Genomic DNA, 20,699 nt, shown 5'->3' with positions numbered 1-20,699 from the left:
ACTAGACAGAAAAACAAAATTATTAAAGAAAACAGAAAGTAAAAAGCGAGTCAAGATTACACTCGCAGTACGAGGCCCCGGGCCAGGCGGACCCAGGCGGGCGAGGACTCACGTTCACGACTCCGAAGGCGTTGGTGAAGCTCATCTGTGTGAGGAGGAGGAACATGGCGCCGTTGATGTTGGTGATGCCGGCCTGGTTAATGTCTTGGTCCAGATAGATCACTCCCAGCAGGAGTCCGATCAGCTGTTGGCCAGACATAAGGAAGTAGATGAGAAAGCCAAACAAAAATAAACCTGTTGGTGTATGAGGAGGTTATCATGTGGAAGACAGCAACTGTGGCCACCAAAACTGTGACCCATCGTTGTGCAGGCGGCTCCTCAACCCACCCACCCACCCACCCACCCACCACTCCCTCCGGCAGATCAAGTGTCAGGAGAATAGCTGGGGAGACACAGCATCCACGAGAGAGGGAATATCATAACAAGAAAATCTTATATCAAAGGATGAAGGAGAAACATATTGATCTTATTACAGTCACTCAGCATCAGGGAAGGATCTTCATCACTCATGTGGATAGGAAATAAAGTTGAGACTAATAACGTTGGGTCAATAATCTTGAGATATTTGGATGTATTGCTAACGTTGGGTCAATAATCTTGAGATATTTGGATGTATTGATGATATTCGGTTAGTACGTATGTAGCTTCCTCTGCTACTAAGGACCTTCACTGCTGCAGACAGTTTTGCACCAAGCGCCTTACGTCTCCTTCATTGGTCATTTGATCTCCAATTAACGTGGACAAATTATCGTCATTACGTTACTGGAATTAATTAGCATATTGTAAACCTTTATATTGGATCTTTTATTGTCTTAACTTCATCAGAGGAAACAGTTGTAGATGTCGTCTGCGTCTTTATCATCGGGTTCAATTCCAGTTGAAGTATTAATTTGTTACTCTTCTCTGTATTCGTTTTGTTTTGTCTGTGATAAAGTTTTGTGAGAAGAACAGGAGACAATCACAAGCACTCAACACCTTGACAATGAAACAAAGATCCTCCAAGTGCAGATCCACCTCAACATGCTCGGCATTCAGTTCTGTACAACGGCACTGGATCCTTCCCTTTAAAACAACTCTAGTAAGAACCACCAACCCCAAGTACACATGACAAGCATGCCCGTACCTCGCACTTATATAAGTGGTGTAGCTAAGACGTTATTAAGTATAGTAGTGTGTCTTTCATCAAACAGGTTAGGTTTGAAAGCTATGAAACCTAACTGATTGCTTTATCACACACATACGCTTAAGTGATGCTTTCCATATTTTAGATTTACCAAACATTTGTACTGTTTTCTAATACATTGCCACGAAAATGCGTTACTGTGAATCCGTCGACATAGATTTCCATTTGCCATATCTGACGACGGCATCATTTGGTCGACCTCTGACAGTCGCAGAGCAGCTCTCCCCTGGCTTTCTTACAACTTCATTTTCTAGTTTCGTATCGTCGGTGGATTTTGAGTTTTCCACTTGCGAGTCTTGTTTCCAGATGGTTGATATAGATGATAAGAAATCCAGGTCCTGGACATAGCCTTGTGGTTCTATTCATGCAGTATATCTTATCAGTAATTCCTGATGATGGTATCATTAACGTTATATCATTGTTCATCATCATTACGGTAATGATAATTGTGATAATAACGCTACTACTTTCACTATTGCAAATAATGATAATGAAATAATAGAAGACAATACCGATATGAATAGTCACAATATCATTATCATTATTATCATTATCATTATCATTATTATTATCATTACTATTATTATCATTGTTATCAACATCATCATTATTATTATTATTATTATTATTATTATTATTATTATTATTATGAAGTGTGAGCAGGTTGGCTGTAGTGGTTAAGACTGCAGTGGGTTTTCTCCCCGGGTCTGGCTACCGTGTGGTTGATGGACTGCTTCGTGAAGCTATTGAACGTTTGTATGGCGTAAGGTGAGATGGCTGAGGAGTGTCAGAGTGCATACATGTATAGTTACTGTATAAGTACTAAGATAAGGTAAACGAAAGTAAATGTTCGAATTACAGAGGTGCAAATCAGTTGAGTGTCCCTGGTAAGATGTCCGGGAGAGCGGGGATGGAGGTATGCATCATACATGTGTGATTGGGTCGACAGAGAGACTTTGTGGAAGGTGCTACGATTATATGGGATAGAACACTACTAATTGTAGTTAACTTATACCAGGAGAGTAAGGCGCGTGTGGGAGTGAAGTTGGGTCGACGTGAAGGATGACTGTTGTCACCAAAATCGTTTATTATGTTCATGGAGTGGTGAGGGAGTGTCCCAGGACGACGACGAGGAAAGTCTATTTTGCTGGAGGGGGAGGGGGATAGGTGGGGGGGGGGAATGAGAGCCTGGAGGTCAGGTCAGCTGCTGTCCGCAAATGACACAGCTCCTGTGGCAGGGAAGCTTGACAGGAGAGAGCGTGACAAATGAAAGTTGAGAGCGAATGAACAACAATAAGGTAATGAGGGGGAGCAGGGGATGAGGTACCGGGGTTTATGTTTGTGTGGGGAGGATCTGCAGGACGTGCAGTGGCCTGGGTGCAACCACCGTGGCCGAGGTAAGTCCGAGGCTGGGAGGGAGGACAATGGTCGTGGATACAGGAAGGATTGTAGGCAGGGAGGAGTGTAGGCAGGGTGGTGTCAGTCAGTACCTATCAGGGTAAAGATGGGTGTGTTTGTAGGTATAGCAGTCCAGACAGTGTTGTATGAATGTGAGGCTTGGATAGTGAACGTAAAAGGATGGAAGAAGGTGGATATATAGTGTGAGGGACGTTGATCGTGTGAGGAATGAGCCTGTGTGACAAATCTGAAATGGCCTGGACGAATGGAGGATAAAAGTAGAACGACTGATTGAGATGATCTGTGTGTTACAAATGGAGGGGAAAAGGGGGAAATGGTGAGACCAAGGCGAAGATGGAGGGACAGATTGTAAAGGTTTTGGGTTATCGAGGATATAACAGTCAGGAAGACTGGGACGCGTGCATAGGACAGAACAAATTAGATCGATGTGGTATAAGGGGGAGAGGAGAGCATCGTCCTACTAACAGACTGAACTAGGGGTGATGAAGCGGTCAGGTTAACCAGAGATTAATCTGTGGAGCTCTGCGGATGGTGGGTCCTGATTTCGGTGCATTTTACATGACAGAGAATGGATGTTTGCTCACAAGGCCCATGTTCATATGTTCCTGCTGCTACCTCACTAAGGCAGAGGCAGTTATATATAAAAACAATAGCAATCATTATTACAATTATTGTCATCATTACTGTTATTGTCATCAATATCATCATAACAGCTATTATGATAATTATCATTATCATCATTACTCTTATAATCGGTATAATCGGTAGCATCACTGCTGCTGCTGCTGCTATACTTATATGTTGATCATGATGGTACTTACCACGACCTGGAAGACCTTAGCCCTGAGCACCATGGGTTCCCGGATGTTGGCCAGGAAGGATCGCTTGAGCACAGCCCTGAGCTGTTCGAACCATTTTGCCTTGTACGGAGACCTGGCCACCTGTGTCGGAGTGCACGGGGTATGTTAACATGATATTACGATGAAAGAAGAAACGCATAGCTATCTTTTATTAGCTGAGGGACAATAACCGTATCCTAAATTTCTAATTCATGTGTGTGGAAAAATGATAGTAAACCTGAAGCCTCCTGCCCATCCACCGTCGAGTCGAGTCGAAGTCATGTCTCATGACCTTACAACAGTATGTCTAGGACAAGAGCCTCTTCCGTGATGGCAGAGACCTGGAATGCTTTTAGTTAAGTCCCTCTCCTCTACCGAAGAAAGAGGAAGCGTCTAACCACATAAGCTTGATCTTTACTAGATAATCCTGGCCCTTGATGACTTATCCCTTCACCAGGCAGACCTACAGTAAGTGTTCAGTGATGATTCCACTCCCTTATTAAGTATACTCAGCAGGGCAACCCTGGCCTCCCAGTAATGTCTTGCTTCTGCCCAGATTAACATAGTCGTCAAAAAAAGAGTCCTGACCTCTCACCAGACAAGTGCAGCTTCTCCTCACCTGCACCTGATCATGTGAAACAGCCACACCACTGGATGGGGCCTTTGCATTGGCTGCGGTCGCCTGTACCACCTCCTGACCACTACTGCTGGAGGCGAATGCGTCACAAGTCTTGCGCACGAAATCCCGACACTCAGCTTCTCTGTCTGGCTCAATGGCAAGCGTCGAGATGAAGAAGTCTGCTGGGTTAAAGTTTTTGGGACAGGCCAGCCCCATGCTGCGTGGGAGAACATGGGAGAAACAGGAATAGGAAGATAGAATTTATGTTAAGGAATAGAAAGTACAGTATGTAGTCATGACCAACGTTAAGGTTCCATACAGCAAACCATGAAATCGATTTCTTTCTGTTAAGAAGTAAACAGTGACTGTGACATAATGCATGTTTGTGTAAACATTCTAATGCTGTGCATACTGAGCAAGTTGATCACCTGTAAGAAGTCTACTAGTTATCGTGTTACGTTTTTGCTACAGTAATTTGTAATCCTGCTCATTAAACTATTTAGGGACAATTCATAGTGTCGGAAATTTTCCTTAAATGATTATGATTATTCATTATTCATTAGTTAGAAAGAACTATCAAGAATTCTACCAAAAGGAAATGGTAAGAAATTTTCATCAGCTTGGTGGGCTTTACCTTGTCCACAGTCACTGAGGCACATCAACACGAGTGAGAGCCCGACCAACCGGCTGCACTGCGACACACGGAACTCACTGACCTCCTGGAATGCATTATAACTACACAGTCCCAGGAACCCCGTCCAGGGACAATCACCCCAGGAACCTGTTTCCAGGGACCACTGCAGCTTCAGTGCTGCGCTACACTCAGTAGCAGGGACTTCCGCAAAAGGCCTTTGACGAGACTGTACGCTCGTCAGCTGACCATGGTACTGCCTTACCAAAGGTGATTTTTCACTCCCACTGTAACCACAATTAAACCCAGCCCAGTAACACACACACACACACACACACACACACATATATATATATATATATATATATATATATATATATATATATATATATATATATATATATATATATATATATTCATTTCAAGCTAGAAGTTTCAGTTTTCTAAATTGTTTCTTACATTTTTTCATATGTATATATATGCATGTGTGTGTGTGTGTATATGTGCGTATGTATGTGTATGTGTGTGTATGTGTATATGTATATATATATATATATGTATATTATCCCTGGGGATAGGGGTGAAAGAATACTTCCCACGTATTCCTCGCGTGTCGTAGAAAGCGACTAGAGGGGACGGGAGCGGGGGGCCAGAAATCCTCCCCTCCTTGTATTTTTTAACTTTCTAAAATGGGAAACAGAAGAAGGAGTCACGCGGGGAGTGCTCATCCTCCTCGAAGGCTCAGAGTGGGGTGCCTAAATGTGTGTGGATGTAACCAAGATGTGAAAAAAGGAGAGATAGGTAGTATGTTTGAGGAAAGGAACCTGGATGTTTTGGCTCTGAGTGAAACGAAGCTCAAGGGTAAAGGGGAAGAGTGGTTTGGGAATGTCTGGGGAGTAAAGTCAGGGGTTAGTGAGAGGACAAGAGCAAGGGAAGGAGTAGCAATACTCCTGAAACAGGAGTTGTGGGAGTATGTGATAGAATGTAAGAAAGTAAATTCTCGATTAATATGGGTAAAACTGAAAGTTGATGGAGAGAGGTGGGTGATTATTGGTGCATATGCACCTGGGCATGAGAAGAAAGATCATGAGAGGAAAGTGTTTTGGGAGCAGCTGAATGAGTGTGTTAGTGGTTTTGATGCACGAGACCGGGTTATAGTGATGGGTGATTTGAATGCAAAGGTGAGTAATGTGGCAGTTGAGGGAATAATTGGTATACATGGGGTGTTCAGTGTTGTAAATGAAATGGTGAAGAGCTTGTAGATTTATGTGCTGAAAAAGGACTGATGATTGGGAATACCTGGTTTAAAAAGCGAGATATACATAAGTATACTTATGTAAAAAAAAATATATATATATATAAATATATATATATATATATATATATATATATATATATATATATATATATATATATATATATTATTTTTTTTATTATACTTTGTCGCTGTCTCCCGCGTTTGCGAGGTAGCGCAAGGAAACAGACGAAAGAAATGGCCCAACCCCCCCCCCATACACATGTATATACATACGTCCACACACGCAAATATACATACCTACACAGCTTTCCATGGTTTACCCCAGACGCTTCACATGCCTTGATTCAATCCACTGACAGCACGTCAACCCCGGTATACCACATCGCTCCAATTCACTCTATTCCTTGCCCTCCTTTCACCCTCCTGCATGTTCAGGCCCCGATCAGACAAAATCTTTTTCACTCCATCTTTCCACCTCCAATTTGGTCTCCCTCTTCTCCTCGTTCCCTCCACCTCCGACACATATATCCTCTTGGTCAATCTTTCCTCACTCATTCTCTCCATGTGCCCAAACCACTTCAAAACACCCTCTTCTGCTCTCTCAACCACGCTCTTTTTATTTCCACACATCTCTCTTACCCTTACGTTACTCACTCGATCAAACCACCTCACACCACACATTGTCCTCAAACATCTCATTTCCAGCACATCCATCCTCCTGCGCACAACTCTATCCATAGCCCACGCCTCGCAACCATACAACATTGTTGGAACCACTATTCCTTCAAACATACCCATTTTTGCTTTCCGAGATAATGTTTTCGACTTCCACACATTCTTCAAGGCCCCCAGAATTTTCGCCCCCTCCCCCACCCTATGATCCACTTCCGCTTCCATGGTTCCATCCGCTGCCAGATCCACTCCCAGATATCTAAAACACTTCACTTCCTCCAGTTTTTCTCCATTCAAACTCACCTCCCAATTGACTTGACCCTCAACCCTACTGTACCTAATAACCTAATACCTAATATATATATATATATATATATATATATATATATATATATATATATATATATATATATATATATATATATATATATTTTCTTTCTTCTTTCAAACTATTCGCCATTTCCCGCGTTAGCGAGGTAGCGTTAAGAACAGAGGCCTGGGCCTTGGAGGGAATATCCTCACCTGGCCCCCTTCTCTGTTCCTTGTTTTGGAAAATTAAAAAAAAAAACGAGAGGGGAAGATTTCCAGCCCCCCGCTCCCTCCCCTTTTAGTCGCCTTCTACGACACGCAGGGAATACGTGGGAAGTATTCTTTCTCCCCTATCCCCAGGGATAATATATATATATATATATATATATATATATATATATATATATATATATATATATATATATATATATTATACTTTGTCGCTGTCTCCCGCGTTAGCGAGGTAGCGCAAGGAAACAGACGAAAGCATGACCCAACCCACCCACATACACATGGATATACATACACGTCCACACGCACATATACATACCTATACATTTCAACGTATATATATATATATATATATATATATATATATATATATATATATATATATATATATATATATATATATACATGTACATAATTCATACTTGCTACCTTTATTCATTCCCGTCGCCACCCCGCCACGCATGAAATGACACCCCCCGCATGAGCGCGAGGTAGCGCTAGGAAAAGACAACAAAGGCCACATTCGTTCACACTCAGTCTCTAGCTGTCATGTATAATGCACCGAAACCACAGCTCCCTTTCCATATCCAGGACCCACAAAACTTTCCATGGTTTACCCTAGACGCTTCACATGCCCTGGTTCAATCCATTGGCAGCATATCGACCCCGGTATACTACATCGTTCCAATTCTCTCTATTCCTTGCACGCCTTTCACCCTCCTGTATGTTCAGGCCTCAATCGCTCAAAATCTTTTTCACTCCATCTTTCCACCTCCAATTTGGTCTCCCGTTTCTCCTCGTTCCCTCCACCTCTGACAGATATATCCTGTTTGTCAGTTTTTTTTTCACTCATTCTTTCCATGTGACCAAACCATTTCAACACACCCGCCTCTGCTCTCTCAACCACACTCTTTTTATTTCCACACATCTCTCTTACCTTTCCATTACTTACTCGATCAAAGCACCTCACACCACATATTGTCCTCAAACATTTCATTTCCAACACATCCACCCTCCTACGTACAACCCTATCTATAGTCCATGCCTCGCAAACCATATGACATTGTTGGAACCACTGTTCCTTCAAGCATACCCATTCTTGCTCTCCGAGATAACGTTCTCGCCTTCCATACATTCTTTAACGCTCCCAGAACTTTCGCCCCCTCTCCCACCCTGTGACTCACTTCCGCTTCCATGGTTCCATCCGCTGCTAGATCCACTCCTAGATATCTAAAGCACTTCACATCCTCTAGTTTTTCTCCATTCAAACTTTCCTCCCAATTAACTTGTCCCTCAACCCTTCTGAACCTAATAACCTTGCTCTTATTCGCATTTACTCTCAGCTTTCTTCTTTTGCACACTTTACCAAACTCAGTCACCAACTTCTGCAGTTTCTCACCCGAATCAGCCACCAGCGTTGTATCATCAGCGAACAACAACTGGCTCACCTCCCAAGCCCTGTCATCCAGAACATACTGCATACTTGCCCCTCTCTCCAGAATATACTGCATACTTGCCCCTCTCTCCAGAACATACAGCATACTTGCCCCTCTCTCCAAAACTCTTGCATTCACCTCCTTAACCACCCCATCCATAAACAAATCAAACAACCATGAAGACATCACACATCCCTGCCGCAAACCGACATTCACTGGGAACCAATCAAACTGCATACTTGCCCCTCTCTCCAAAACTCTTGCATTCACCTCCGTAACTACCCTATCCATAAGCAAATTAAACAACCATGGAGACATCACGCACCCCTGCCGCAAACCGAAATTCACTGGGAACCAATCTCTTTCCTCTCTTCCTACTCGTACATATGCCTTACATCTTTGGTGAAATCTTTTTACTGCTTCTAGCAATTTACCTCCCACACCATATACTCTTAATACCTTCCACAAAGCATCTCTATCAACTTTATCATATGCCTTCTCTCCATCCATAAATGCTAATCATACAAATCCATCTGTTTTTCTAAGTATTTCTCACATACATTCTTCAAAGCAAACACCTGATCCACACATCCTCTACCACTTCTGAAACCAGATGACGCAGATGAAGAAGGGCCACATTTGTTCACACTCAGTCTCTAGCTGTCATGTGTAAGGCACCGAAACCACAGCTCCCTGTCCATGGCTCACCCCAAACGTTCCACATGCCCTGGCTCAGTCCATTGACAGGACGTCGACCCCATTATACCATATCGTTCTAATTCCTTGCACACATCTCACCCTCCTGCATGTTCAGGCCCCGATCACTCCAAATCTTTTTCACTCCACCCTTCCACCTCCAATTTGGTCTCCCACTTATCCTTGTTCCCTCCACTTCTGACACATATATCCTCTTTGTCATCCTTTCCTCACCCTATATAAATATATAGCCCATGCCTCGCAACCATGAAATATTGTTGGAACTATTATTCATTCAACCATGCCCATTTTTGCTTTCCAAGATAACGTTCTCTCTTTCCACGCATTCTTCATCGCGCCCAGAACCTTCTCCCCCTCCCTCACCTCGTGACTTCTGCTTCCATGGTTCCATTTGCTGCCAAGTCCACTCCCAGATATTTAAAACACTTCACTTCCTCCAATATTTCTCCATTCAAACTTACATCCCAACTAACTTGTCCCTCAACCCTACTGAACCGAATAACCTTGCGCTTATTCACATTTACTCTCAACTTTCTCCTTTCACACAATTTTACAAACTCAGTCACCAATTTCTGCAGTTCCTCACTCGAACCAGCCACCAGTGCTGTATCATCTACAAACAACAAATGACTCACTTCCCAAACAGACTGCATTCTCATCCCACTCTCCAAAACTCTTGCATTTACCTCCCTAACCACTCCATCCATAAACAAATTAAACAATCATGGTGACATCACACATCCCTGCCGCAGACCAACCTTCACTGGAAACCAATTAATCCCTCTCTTCGTACTCGTACACATGCCTTACACCCTTGATAAAAACTTCTCTGCTTTTAGCAGCTTACCTCCCACAACATATATTCTTAACACCTTCAACAAAACATCTCTATCAACCCTGTCATATGCCTTCTCCAGATCCATAAATGCCACGTACAAATCCAACTGTTTTTTTAAGTATTTCTCACACATTCGCCCCCTTTCTTAATAAATTCCACTGTAATGCCATCCACTCGCACCGCCTTGCCGGATTTCATCTTCCGCAAGGCTTTCACCATCTTTTCTCTCCTCACCAAAACCACTCTCCCTGACTCTCTCACTTCACCCATCACCCCGACCAAAACACCCTACATCTGCCACTCTATCATCAAACACATTCAGTAATCCTTCAGAGCACTCACTTCATCTCCTCCTCACTTCATCGCTACCTATCATCACTTCCCCCCTTGCCCCATTCTCCGATGTTCCCATTTGTTCTCTTGTCTTTCACACATTATTTACGCTCTTCCAAATCATCTTTTTATTCTACCTAAAGTTTAATGAGACTCTCTCACCCCAACTCTCATTTGCCCTTTTTTTCAACCCTTGCACCTTCTTATTAACCTCCTGCCGCTTATTCTTGTGCATCTCCCAGTCATTTGCACTCTTTCCTTTTAAGTATCGTTCAAATGTCTCTCACTTCTCTTTCACTAACAAGTCTACTTCTTCATCCCACCATTCACTATTCTTTCTAATCTGCCCACCTTTCTCGTGCCACATGCATCTCTTGTACATGTCATCACTGCTTCCCTAAAAACATCTCATTCCTCACCCACTCCCCTTACTTCATTTGCTCTCACCTTTTGCCGTTGTATACTAAATCCCTCCTGGTGTTTCTTCACACAAGTCTCCTTTCCAAGCTCACTTATTCTCACCACTTTCTCCTCTTCGACATTCTCTCTTCTTAGTTGAAGACCTCCACAAATCTTCACCTTCGCCTCCACAAGATAGTGATCAGACATCCTACATTCTGCCCCTCTCAGCACATTTACGTCCAAAAGTCTCTATTTCACATGACTATCAATTCATACGCAATTTGATGAAGCCCATTGACCATCTCTCTTACTCACATACGTTCACTTGTGCATATCTCTCTTTTAAGCCAGATATTCCCAATCAACAGTCTTTTTTCAACACACAGATCCACAAGCTCTTCATCATTTCTGTTCAAAATGCTTAATACCCCATGCGCACCAATAATACCACATCAATCTAGAATTTACTTTCTTACGCTCTAACACACTCTCTTTCTCTGTCTATCTACATTGGTGAGACAAAAGTCCTCATCAAGGCCGACCTCAATTGAAATATAGAGAGGTTAGTGAAAGGGAAATAGAACAGACAAGGGCAAGTATTTACGAGTTTTGGAGGAAGTGGTGAACTTGTCTTTTCAGATGTACCAGGTTAAAGTTGTTGGGAAAGCCATGAGAGGGTAGAGTTCCAAAGCCTTGAGGGGTAGGGAAACAGTTATCGAAACGGCCCACCCTTGAGTTGCCAACGACTACACAGTAATAATGTGATGCATCAGTGAAAACTGTCTCTCATAAATACCGGATTGAAGTGTGAGCGATTTTGGGGGCAAATGCTTGTCAAGCAACTTTTATATGTTATGAAAAATGATTACTACAGTAACTACCTCACCAAACATCATTAGCTAAGGAAAACGTCATATCACCAAGATGTACAAGAACTTTTCGCCATACTAAGAACGGTGGTGTGAATCTACTCAAACAATTTTCTCCCTGAACGGAAGAACGGCAAGACGAGAACTTGCCAAGACATAGACGACCTAAGGTGGGGAAGGTGACCTGTTTTGTTGGACATTTGATCATTTACTGACTTGTTTACCAAGTTGGTCAAGAACAGGTTAAGTCATCAGACAGTTTGATAGTTTTGGTATCAGTCTGATCCTGCAAATGATGATACAGAACTTCATTCGCCAGGGAATGATATGGTTATCCCGAGCAACTTACCCGGAGAAGAAGGAGAGAGCACCCGAGGTGGTACCCAGATAGGCCACTCGTCCCTCCCCCATCAGGAGGACACGGTCGAACAGAGCGAACACCTGCAGATCATGGCTACTAACAGATCAAGTGAGACAGTGATTACTGACAGATCACGAGAAATGATGGTTGCTGACAGTTCAGGAGAGAGGATGGCCATCGAATGATCTATCGGCACCTTAAGAATATGAGACTAAAATGGCTCCTAATTCCTTTGTATACACTGTACTGAATAACATCAGTTATATTATATTATTAAGGAGAGTGACAGTGGGTTTTATGACTGACCTCTGAACTGGGCTGATGGATTGTGGATATGATGGTCTTGCCCCTATTGGCCATGGTCTTCATGGCCTGCACGATATTCTGGGCCATGAAGGAGTCTAGGCCAGAGGTAGGTTCGTCCAGGAACATTAGCGGTGGGTCCGTCAGAACCTGCGTCAGGAGGAAGGTGTTGAACATGTGTTGAACAAGAGAGAGAGAGAGAGAGAGAGAGAGAGAGGCTGGAATTCAGGTCTGGGGGAACCTGTGTTAAGGCACATGCCTGATTCTTAACGATAAAGTATGTATGAAAATATTCATTTCAATTAACAGAGATATATCCAGTATTGTGAGGGTCAGTACTAGAGGGAAGACTGGTGGATAGAAGCACTAGAGAAGTAGGTACTTGATGAAGGGAAGGAACACAGCCAGAATCTGTATCTAAAATGTCACTGAAGCAGACCTGAGCGAGAGAGACGCAAGACAAACAGCAAGATATGGAAAGGAAATTAACGGAAATGTAGAAATGTACCAGAGACAACAGCAGGGAATATAAATGGAGGTTACCCAGGTCGCATTAGCACCAGCAGATGCAAGCACCTGACCAGACATGACTCGAAAAAATACTGGTAAGACTGGCATAAGTATGGGTTAGAGATGCCACAGACGGCAGAAGCAGGAACCGCCAGTGAACGGATACGTACATAAGGGAAAATGTAAGATGTGACCAGAGAATAAAGGATGATGACGGAGGAAACACAAATAGGAGGGATGCCTATCTTCTGAGAACCACCAGTGAAACTTCGCCAGTGGCTATGGCCATGAAAGTCAAGCACTCATGGAATTCCAATAACCGTGGAAGGGAACACCGCTGAATGGAACAGTAATGGAAGGGATGAATCAATTACAGAAAAATAAGTGCAGAAAGAGGCAAAATCGTGGAGAAGGGAGAAATTAAAATGAGGAAATGGAGAGGATATGATAAAAGAGGGCACCAGTAAATAGAAGACTCCTGTAAATTATAAGAGGGACGGAAGGAAAGATAACCAGAGAGGGAAGACCCGGAGAGGTTAACGGTGGAGTGGGTACGTGTGGCGCAAAGTTGCCAGTGGAATGGACTTCAGTGTAGGAAAAACTGGAGATAGAAAAGAACACCAGTGAAAGAAACATCACTGGAGGAGGAAAGACGACACGAGGAAAGAGGCTTGATCGGAAGCTGGCAGAGGGTGAGAGGGGTGGCAGGGTCACCATGCCCCTACCCTGGAGGGACTGGCAGGGTGGCAGGGTCACCATACCTCGCAGGCGAAGGCGAGCCGCTTGGTCTCTCCTCCTGAGATGCCCTTCAAGCGGCCGGGGACCCCAATCAACGTATTGGCGCATTTGGTCAGACTCAGCTGTAATGGTAATAGAGGTCAAATTGGGTCATAGAACTAGATTGTACAAACACGACAGGAAATTAGTACGTTTTCCATAAAATAATAACGACATCTTACCACTAGCATGACCCCAGACTCATCTGCATGACCCAAGACTCGGCTCCTGCATTACCCGAGACTCGCCTCCTGTATGACCTTAGACTTACTTAAGTCCTGCATGACCCAAGACTCACCTCCTGCATGACCCAAGACTCACCTCCTGCATGACCCAAGACTCACCTCCTGCATGACCCAAGACTCACCTCCTGCATGACCCGAGACTCACCTCCTGCATGACCCAAGACTCACCTCCTGCATGACCGCCTCCACCCGCTGGACCCTCCGTGCCTGAGGAATATTCCTGTCCATCCTGAGGTTGGCCTGTGAGAGCAACGGTTCACATCAGTCTCTTCTGGCGACTACGTATGATAATCTGAGAGATGTTTACAACTATGAATTATCACAAGATGAATGTGCATGTGTTTACATCAGAAACATTAAGTAACATTAATATACGCCCATAATGTGTCCATTGTGTGGTCCTAACTGTATGTGCCAGCCAGCTCACCCGTGGAGACCGTCATATTTAGTGCAGCTTTGTCTGGTTAAATCATAGTTCTTATTTCCAAATACTTTATTCCTCTACTGAACGAAGGAGTCAACCTAGAGGACAGAGACAAGGACTAAAGGATATCTACGGCAGTACTACGTAATGCCTTGGAGTACCAGCTTTATGTACGAGAACCAGTCATAATAATGATAGCTGGTCTGTAGAGTTTAGGTTTTCTTCTGCGACCTATAGTTCAAGGGAGTTGCTCTTGACGTAGGAACAGGCAACGACGGAACACTCTCGATAGATTCAGTGGAAAGATATGGACAGCGAGGAGGACCTACCTGGAAGAGGAGCTGCTCTCTGACGGTGAAGGTGCCGATGAAGAGATCTTCTTGCTGCACGTAGGCCGACCGACTCGTCAGCAGTTCTGGCGATACACGTTGTCCATTCACGTACAGCGACCCTGTGGCAGGAAATTGTACGGGGCTCAGACGGAATGCGACCAGGTTAAAGGGAGAACACGACCTGGGTAGAGGGGCACGCAACCAGAGTATAAGGAGGATACAGCTACGGTACAGAATGAGCATGACCGGGTTACTGGGGGATGCGACCAGAGTACAGGCGGATGCAACAAGGGAATAGTGGCAGGACAATCAAGATACAGCGGAAAGCGACCGTAATACTTAGGAAACTAAGGATATATATATATATATATATATATATATATATATATATATATATATATATATATATTAGGGTGAGAAAGTATCATTAAATTTTAGGGAGAATAAAAAGATTTTTGGAAGGAGGTAAATAAAGTGCGTAAGACAAGAAAACATGGGAACATCGGTGAAGGGGGCACATGGGGAGGTAATAACAAGTAGAGGTGAAGTGAGGAGATGGAGTGAGTGTTTTGGAGGTCTGTTGAATGTGTTAGATGATAGAGTGACAGATATAGGGTGTTTTGGTCGAGGTGGTGTGCAAAGTGAGAGGGTCGGGGAGAATGGTTTGGTAAACAAAGAAGAGGTAGTGAATGCTTTGCAGAAGATGAAAGCCGGCAAGGCAGCGGGTTTGGATGGTATTGCAGCGGAATTTATCAAAAAACGGGGCAACCATGTTGTTGACTGGTTGATAAGAATATTCAATGTATGTATGGTTCATGGTGAAGTGCCTGAGGATTAGCGGAATGTATGCATAGTGCCATTGTACAAAGGCAAACGGGATAAAGGTGAGTGTTCAAATTACAGAGGTATAAGTTTGTTGAGTATTCCTGGGAAATGATATCGGAGGGTATTGATTGAGAGGGTAAAGGAATGTACGGAGCATCAGATTAGGGAAGAGCAGTGTGGTTTCAGAAGTGGTAGAGGATGTATGGATCAGGTGTTCGCTTTGAGGAATGTATGTGAGAAATACTTAGAAAAACAAATGGATTTGTATGTAGCATTCATGGATCTGGAGAAGGCATATGATAAAGTTGATAGAGATACTTTGTGGAAGGTATTAAGAGTATATGGTGTGGGAGGTAAGTTGCTAGAAGTAGTGAAAAGTTTTTAGCAAGGATGTAAGGCAGGTGTACGAGTAGGAAGAGAAGAAAGTGATTGGTCCCAGTGAATGTCGGTTTGCGGCAGGGGTGCGTGATGTCTCCATGGTTATTAAATTTGTTTATAGATGGAGTTGTTAGGGAAGTGAATGCAAGAGTTTTGGAGAGAGAGAGAGAGAGAGAGAGAGAGAGAGAGAGAGAGAGAGAGAGAGAGAGAGAGAGAGAGAGAGAGGCAAGTATGCAGTCTGTTGTGGATGAGAGGGCTTGGAAAGTGAGTCAATTGTTGTTCGCTGATGATACAGCACTGGTGACTGATTCGGGTGAGAAACTGCAGAAGTTGGTGACTGAGTTTTGTAAAGTGTGTGAAAGAAGAGAGCTTAGAATAAATGTGAATAAGAGCAAGGTAATTAGATTCTGTAGGGTTTAGGGACAAGTTATTTGAGAGGTAAGTTTTAATCGAGAAAAACTGGAGGAAGTGAAGTGTTTTAGGTATCTGGGAGTGGATTTAGCAGCGGATGGAACCATGGAAGCGGAAGTGAGTCACAGGGTGGGGGAGGGGGCGAAGGTTCTGGGAGCGTTGAAGAATGTGTGGAAGGCGAGAACGTTATCTCGGAGAGCAAAAACGGGTATGTTTGAAGGAATAGTGGTTCCAACAATGCTATATGGTTGCGAGGCATGGGATATGAATAGGGTTGTGCGGAGGAGGGTAGATGTGTTGGAAATTAAATGTTTGAGGACAATATGTAATGTGAGATGGTTTGATCGAGTAAGGAATGAAAGGGTAAGAGAGATGTGTGGTAATAAAAAGAGTGTGGTTGAGAGAGCAGAAGAGGATGTATTGAAATGGTTTGGTCACATCGAGAGAATGAGTGAGGAAAGATTGACAAAGAGGATATGTGTATCAGAGGTGGAGGGAACGAGGAGAAGTGCGAGACCAAATTGGAGGTGGAAGGATGGAGTGGAAAAGATTTTGAGCGATCGGGGCCTGAACACAAAGAAGGGTGAGAGGCGTGTAAGGAACAGAGTTGATTGGAACGATGTGGTATACCAAGGTCGACGTGCTGTCAATGGATTGAACCAGAGCATGTGAAACGTCTGGGATAAACCATGGAAAGTTTTGTGGGGCCTTGATGTGGAAAGGGAGCTGTGGTTTCGGTGCAATATTACATGACAGCTAGAGACTGAGTGTGAACGAATGTGGCCTTGCTGTCTTTTCCTAGCGCTACCTGGCGCGCGCGTTGGGAGGGGGTGCTGTTTTTCATGTGTGGCGGGGTGGCGACGAAAATGGATGAAGACAGTAAGTATAGATACGTACATGTGTATATATGTATATGTCTGTGTATGTATATGTATGTATAAGTTGAAATGTATAGGTATGTATATGTGTGTGTGTGTGTGTGTGTGTGTGTGTGTGTGTGTGTGTGATTAATGAGTAAGACATATTGTTTGATTACTAACCAGATATTGAATCCCTTAGGATAGGTTTAAAGTGCTGTACTTGTTTACTAAGTGTAGATATTTATGTAAATATGGAAATATATGTATATATGGGAGAAAGAATACTTCCCACGTATTCCCCGCGTGTCGTAGAAGACGACTAAAAGGGGAGGGAGTGGGGGGGGGGAGGGCTGTAAATCCTTCCCTCCCATTCTGACTTTTCCATAAGGAGGAACAGAGAAGGAAGCCAAGTGAGGATATTCCCTCTTAGGCTCGGTCCTCTCTTCTTAACGTTACCTCGCTAACGCAGGAAATGGCGAATGTGTATGAGGAATAGAGTTTTTTTCATACTATTCACCATTTCCTACGTCAGCGAGGTAACACTAAGAACAGAGGACTGAGCCTGTGAGGGAAATCCTCACTTGGCCCCCTTCTCTGTTCCTTTTTTTGGAAAATTAAAAACGAGAGGGGAGGATTTCCACCCACCCGCTCCCTCCCCTTTTAGTCGCCTTCTACGACACGCAGGGAATACGTGGGAAGTATTCTTTCTCACCTATCCCCTATCTTGAGGGCTTACGGACTCGTCAATCGTTCTGAGGAACCTACACGTGTACTCACGTGTCACCTTCATCTTCTGACTATTTATCTTTAGGATTTATCGTTATCCTTGGTATATCTGTCTAAGGCCTACAGTCAGGCTCGGGTCACATTTATAGCATTAGTTGTGGCTACTGTCATTATGGCCAGTGGTGTTGCCTTTCAAGCAGAGGACCTACAGGCTCGCCTGTTGTTGTGAGGACCAACAACAGAAAAGAAACTGTTTCCCCATCCAAGTCTGAGTTTATTTAGGTCGTTGAGGCGAAATGAACGTGAATGCAGCATGGGAAGATGCATTAGATTTGATAAAGGCAGAGTCATGCAGTTGTGCACCGTCACCGAAAAGAAAGGAAATCAGTAAGTTAAAAGAGAGGAGAATGTAGGAAGCAAATGGAAAACTCAAAGAGCGCCACTAATGATAGGGGAAAAGTAAACTTTGATCCATCGACAGTTTACGGACAGTGACTGGCCAGGGGTAAGCTTGATCTGAAGGAACAGAGTAAGGGAGGGAAGCCAAAAGAGAGGAACTCTTACTTTGAAGACCTGACTCGCCCGTGGCTTCGAGTACTCACAGACTTGCCTGATACTTTGAGAACTTACAGATTCAAGTATTCCCATGAGATCATGAAGACTTACCTGAACCTTGGAGGCTATAAGACTCGCGTCACCTGCCAGGGTTAGGCTTTTCTGTCTCGGTGATGAAACATAGAATCGTCATATCGACGACAGCCAGACCTGTGACCCTGGAGGCCTACAGTCTCCCTTGTGGTCCTAAGACCCCCAGTCTTACCAGTCATCCAGGGAGAGTACGGTCTCACCTGTATTTCTGTGGTCCCAAAGATTCATCAGTTTTCCTAGGAGTCAACAGCCTCACTTGTGATAATGAAAGATGACAGTCTCACCTTTGATCTTGTGGGCGTAATCTCACTTCTGATCGTGGTGCTCTACAGTTACGTGCAGTATGAAGGCCTACACTCACTAGTAGACTATAGCTTCTCCTGGTATCTCTATCTCTAGGGCCTTCAGTCTCATGTGTGGTTTCGTGGACTCGCACCTTCATATTTTCACCTTTAGGATCTATATTATTATCCACGAGCTTGTAGCGTACATCGTTAGATCATGAGAGCTTACAGTCTGGAGGGCCTATAGCCTTAATTGTATTTGTAAGAGGTACAGCCTCACCTCTGATCTTAAGGGACTGGTCGCTCCTGAAGGTGAGGACGTTGAGGAGTGTGGTCTTTCCTGCTCCTGACGCTCCCATTATGGCCAGCAGTTCCCCTGGACGGCAGATCCCTGTAACTGTTGGGGCAGACAAGCTGTGTCGGACGTAACTGTATAAAACAAAACTAAAAATGTATTGCTATGGATACCAATGAGAGTACTGGATGTTATGACCCTTATTTCTATCAGTCACACTCTACCCTCGTTTGTCTTTATATTCGTCTTTCTCCATCATTCTCGTTTTTCTTCTTGAGATTTCTCTGAAATTTACATCTGGATTCGGAATATTACCCACATTTTGACTATATGAAAGGGAAACGGCGCCTCGCCCTCTTATGCCTGAAGATCGTAAACCATTTACTGTTTCTTCCGCCAAATGATTTGTGGATTGGCAGACTTACCCCATCACTTAACTAATAAGAAATATCTATGTCTTCCTCAAGTAGGGGGACTAAAATTGAACACAATATTCGAGACGGCAACGTTCGAGTGACTTATAAGAAATAAGAATGATTTCCCTGGACTTTAATGTGGTAGCCCTACCAGTGAGCCCAAGAATTTTGTTTGCCTTTTTAACTGCTCCTGCGCAGTTTACTTTGCTTTACAGCACCAGAGATTATCATCACACCCAAGTCTTTTTCAGTTCAGCAGAATTCATATTGTAGCTTGCCTTTTCATTCTTGCCACCGACATGTAAGACTTTGCACTTATCGATATTATAAGTCATTTGCCAATTATGAGCCCAGTCCATCAGTTTGTCTATGTCTGTTTTAAGTTGCAGACGTTCAACTTTTGTTGTAGATTTGATTCCCAACTTAGTATCGTCTGCAAATTTCGATATGTTACAGTGCAGCTCATTATCAATATCACTGATATGTATGAGAAAGAGAACTGGTCCCAGGACTGGTCCTTGTGGTATATCACTTATTACGTCTAACCAGTCTGAGGCTTGACCATTAATCACAACTGTTTGTTTACAGCCAGTTAACCAATGTCCTTGCCACCGATGTACAACTCCGTGTATACCATGTGACAACTTTAATCAACTTTTGATGTGGAACTTTATGGAATACTTTTTGGAATCTAGATGGATGACATCAACTACTTTACTTTCATCACGTGTAAATTGATTACGTTATTATGTAAATAAGGCAGATTTGTCAGTCATGAACGATTTCGCCGAAAACCATAATGAAAGTCATTTATTTAGAGATGGTCTTCTAAGTTGATTAGATGATAATTTCTGGACAGTGATTTATTATTTTTTTTAACAATGGTGTTGCATCAGCAAGCTTCCACCCCTCTGGAACTTTTCTCGTAGCAAGTAACTTGTTGGCGAGAACAGTCAAGCATTTAACTATCTCATTTTTTTGCCTCTTTCATTGTCCTCAGATAAAACCTCTCTGGGTCTGTTGTTTTATTTATTTATCTTATTTTGTGTTGATGTTTATAATCGGTTCATATACACGCGTCGCAAAAC

The 20,699-nt window shown here is 43.4% G+C and overlaps 1 protein-coding gene and 1 long non-coding RNA gene across 7 annotated transcripts in view; one reads left to right on the top strand and one right to left on the bottom strand.

Annotated features, from left to right (window-relative positions):
- Positions 1-20,699, top strand: part of LOC139748992 (uncharacterized) — a 90,913-nt gene that overhangs the window by 15,933 nt on the left and 54,281 nt on the right. The window lies entirely within an intron of this gene.
- LOC139748989 (protein white-like) overlaps positions 1-20,699 on the bottom strand; it is a 37,808-nt gene that overhangs the window by 11,540 nt on the left and 5,569 nt on the right. For all 4 annotated transcript variants that reach the window (XR_011712857.1, XM_071662342.1, XM_071662344.1 and 1 more), the window contains exons 3-11: positions 19,181-19,297; positions 14,766-14,887; positions 14,181-14,252; positions 13,752-13,850; positions 12,484-12,630; positions 12,166-12,257; positions 4,121-4,337; positions 3,484-3,603; positions 113-244 (exon numbers count right to left, since the gene is read on the bottom strand). Coding sequence is in view for 3 of the 4 variants with exons in the window: in XM_071662342.1 (XP_071518443.1) it covers positions 113-244; positions 3,484-3,603; positions 4,121-4,337; positions 12,166-12,257; positions 12,484-12,630; positions 13,752-13,850; positions 14,181-14,252; positions 14,766-14,887; positions 19,181-19,297 (1,118 nt within the window). In the remaining variant the exon portion in view is untranslated. The remainder of the gene's footprint in view (positions 1-112; positions 245-3,483; positions 3,604-4,120; positions 4,338-12,165; positions 12,258-12,483; positions 12,631-13,751; positions 13,851-14,180; positions 14,253-14,765; positions 14,888-19,180; positions 19,298-20,699) is intronic.

The sequence above is a fragment of the Panulirus ornatus genome, chromosome 6, assembly GCF_036320965.1.
Source record: "Panulirus ornatus isolate Po-2019 chromosome 6, ASM3632096v1, whole genome shotgun sequence".
NCBI lineage: Eukaryota > Metazoa > Arthropoda > Malacostraca > Decapoda > Palinuridae > Panulirus > Panulirus ornatus.
Note: the sequence above shows the minus strand (reverse complement) of the source record. Positions and strands in the feature narration are given on the sequence as shown.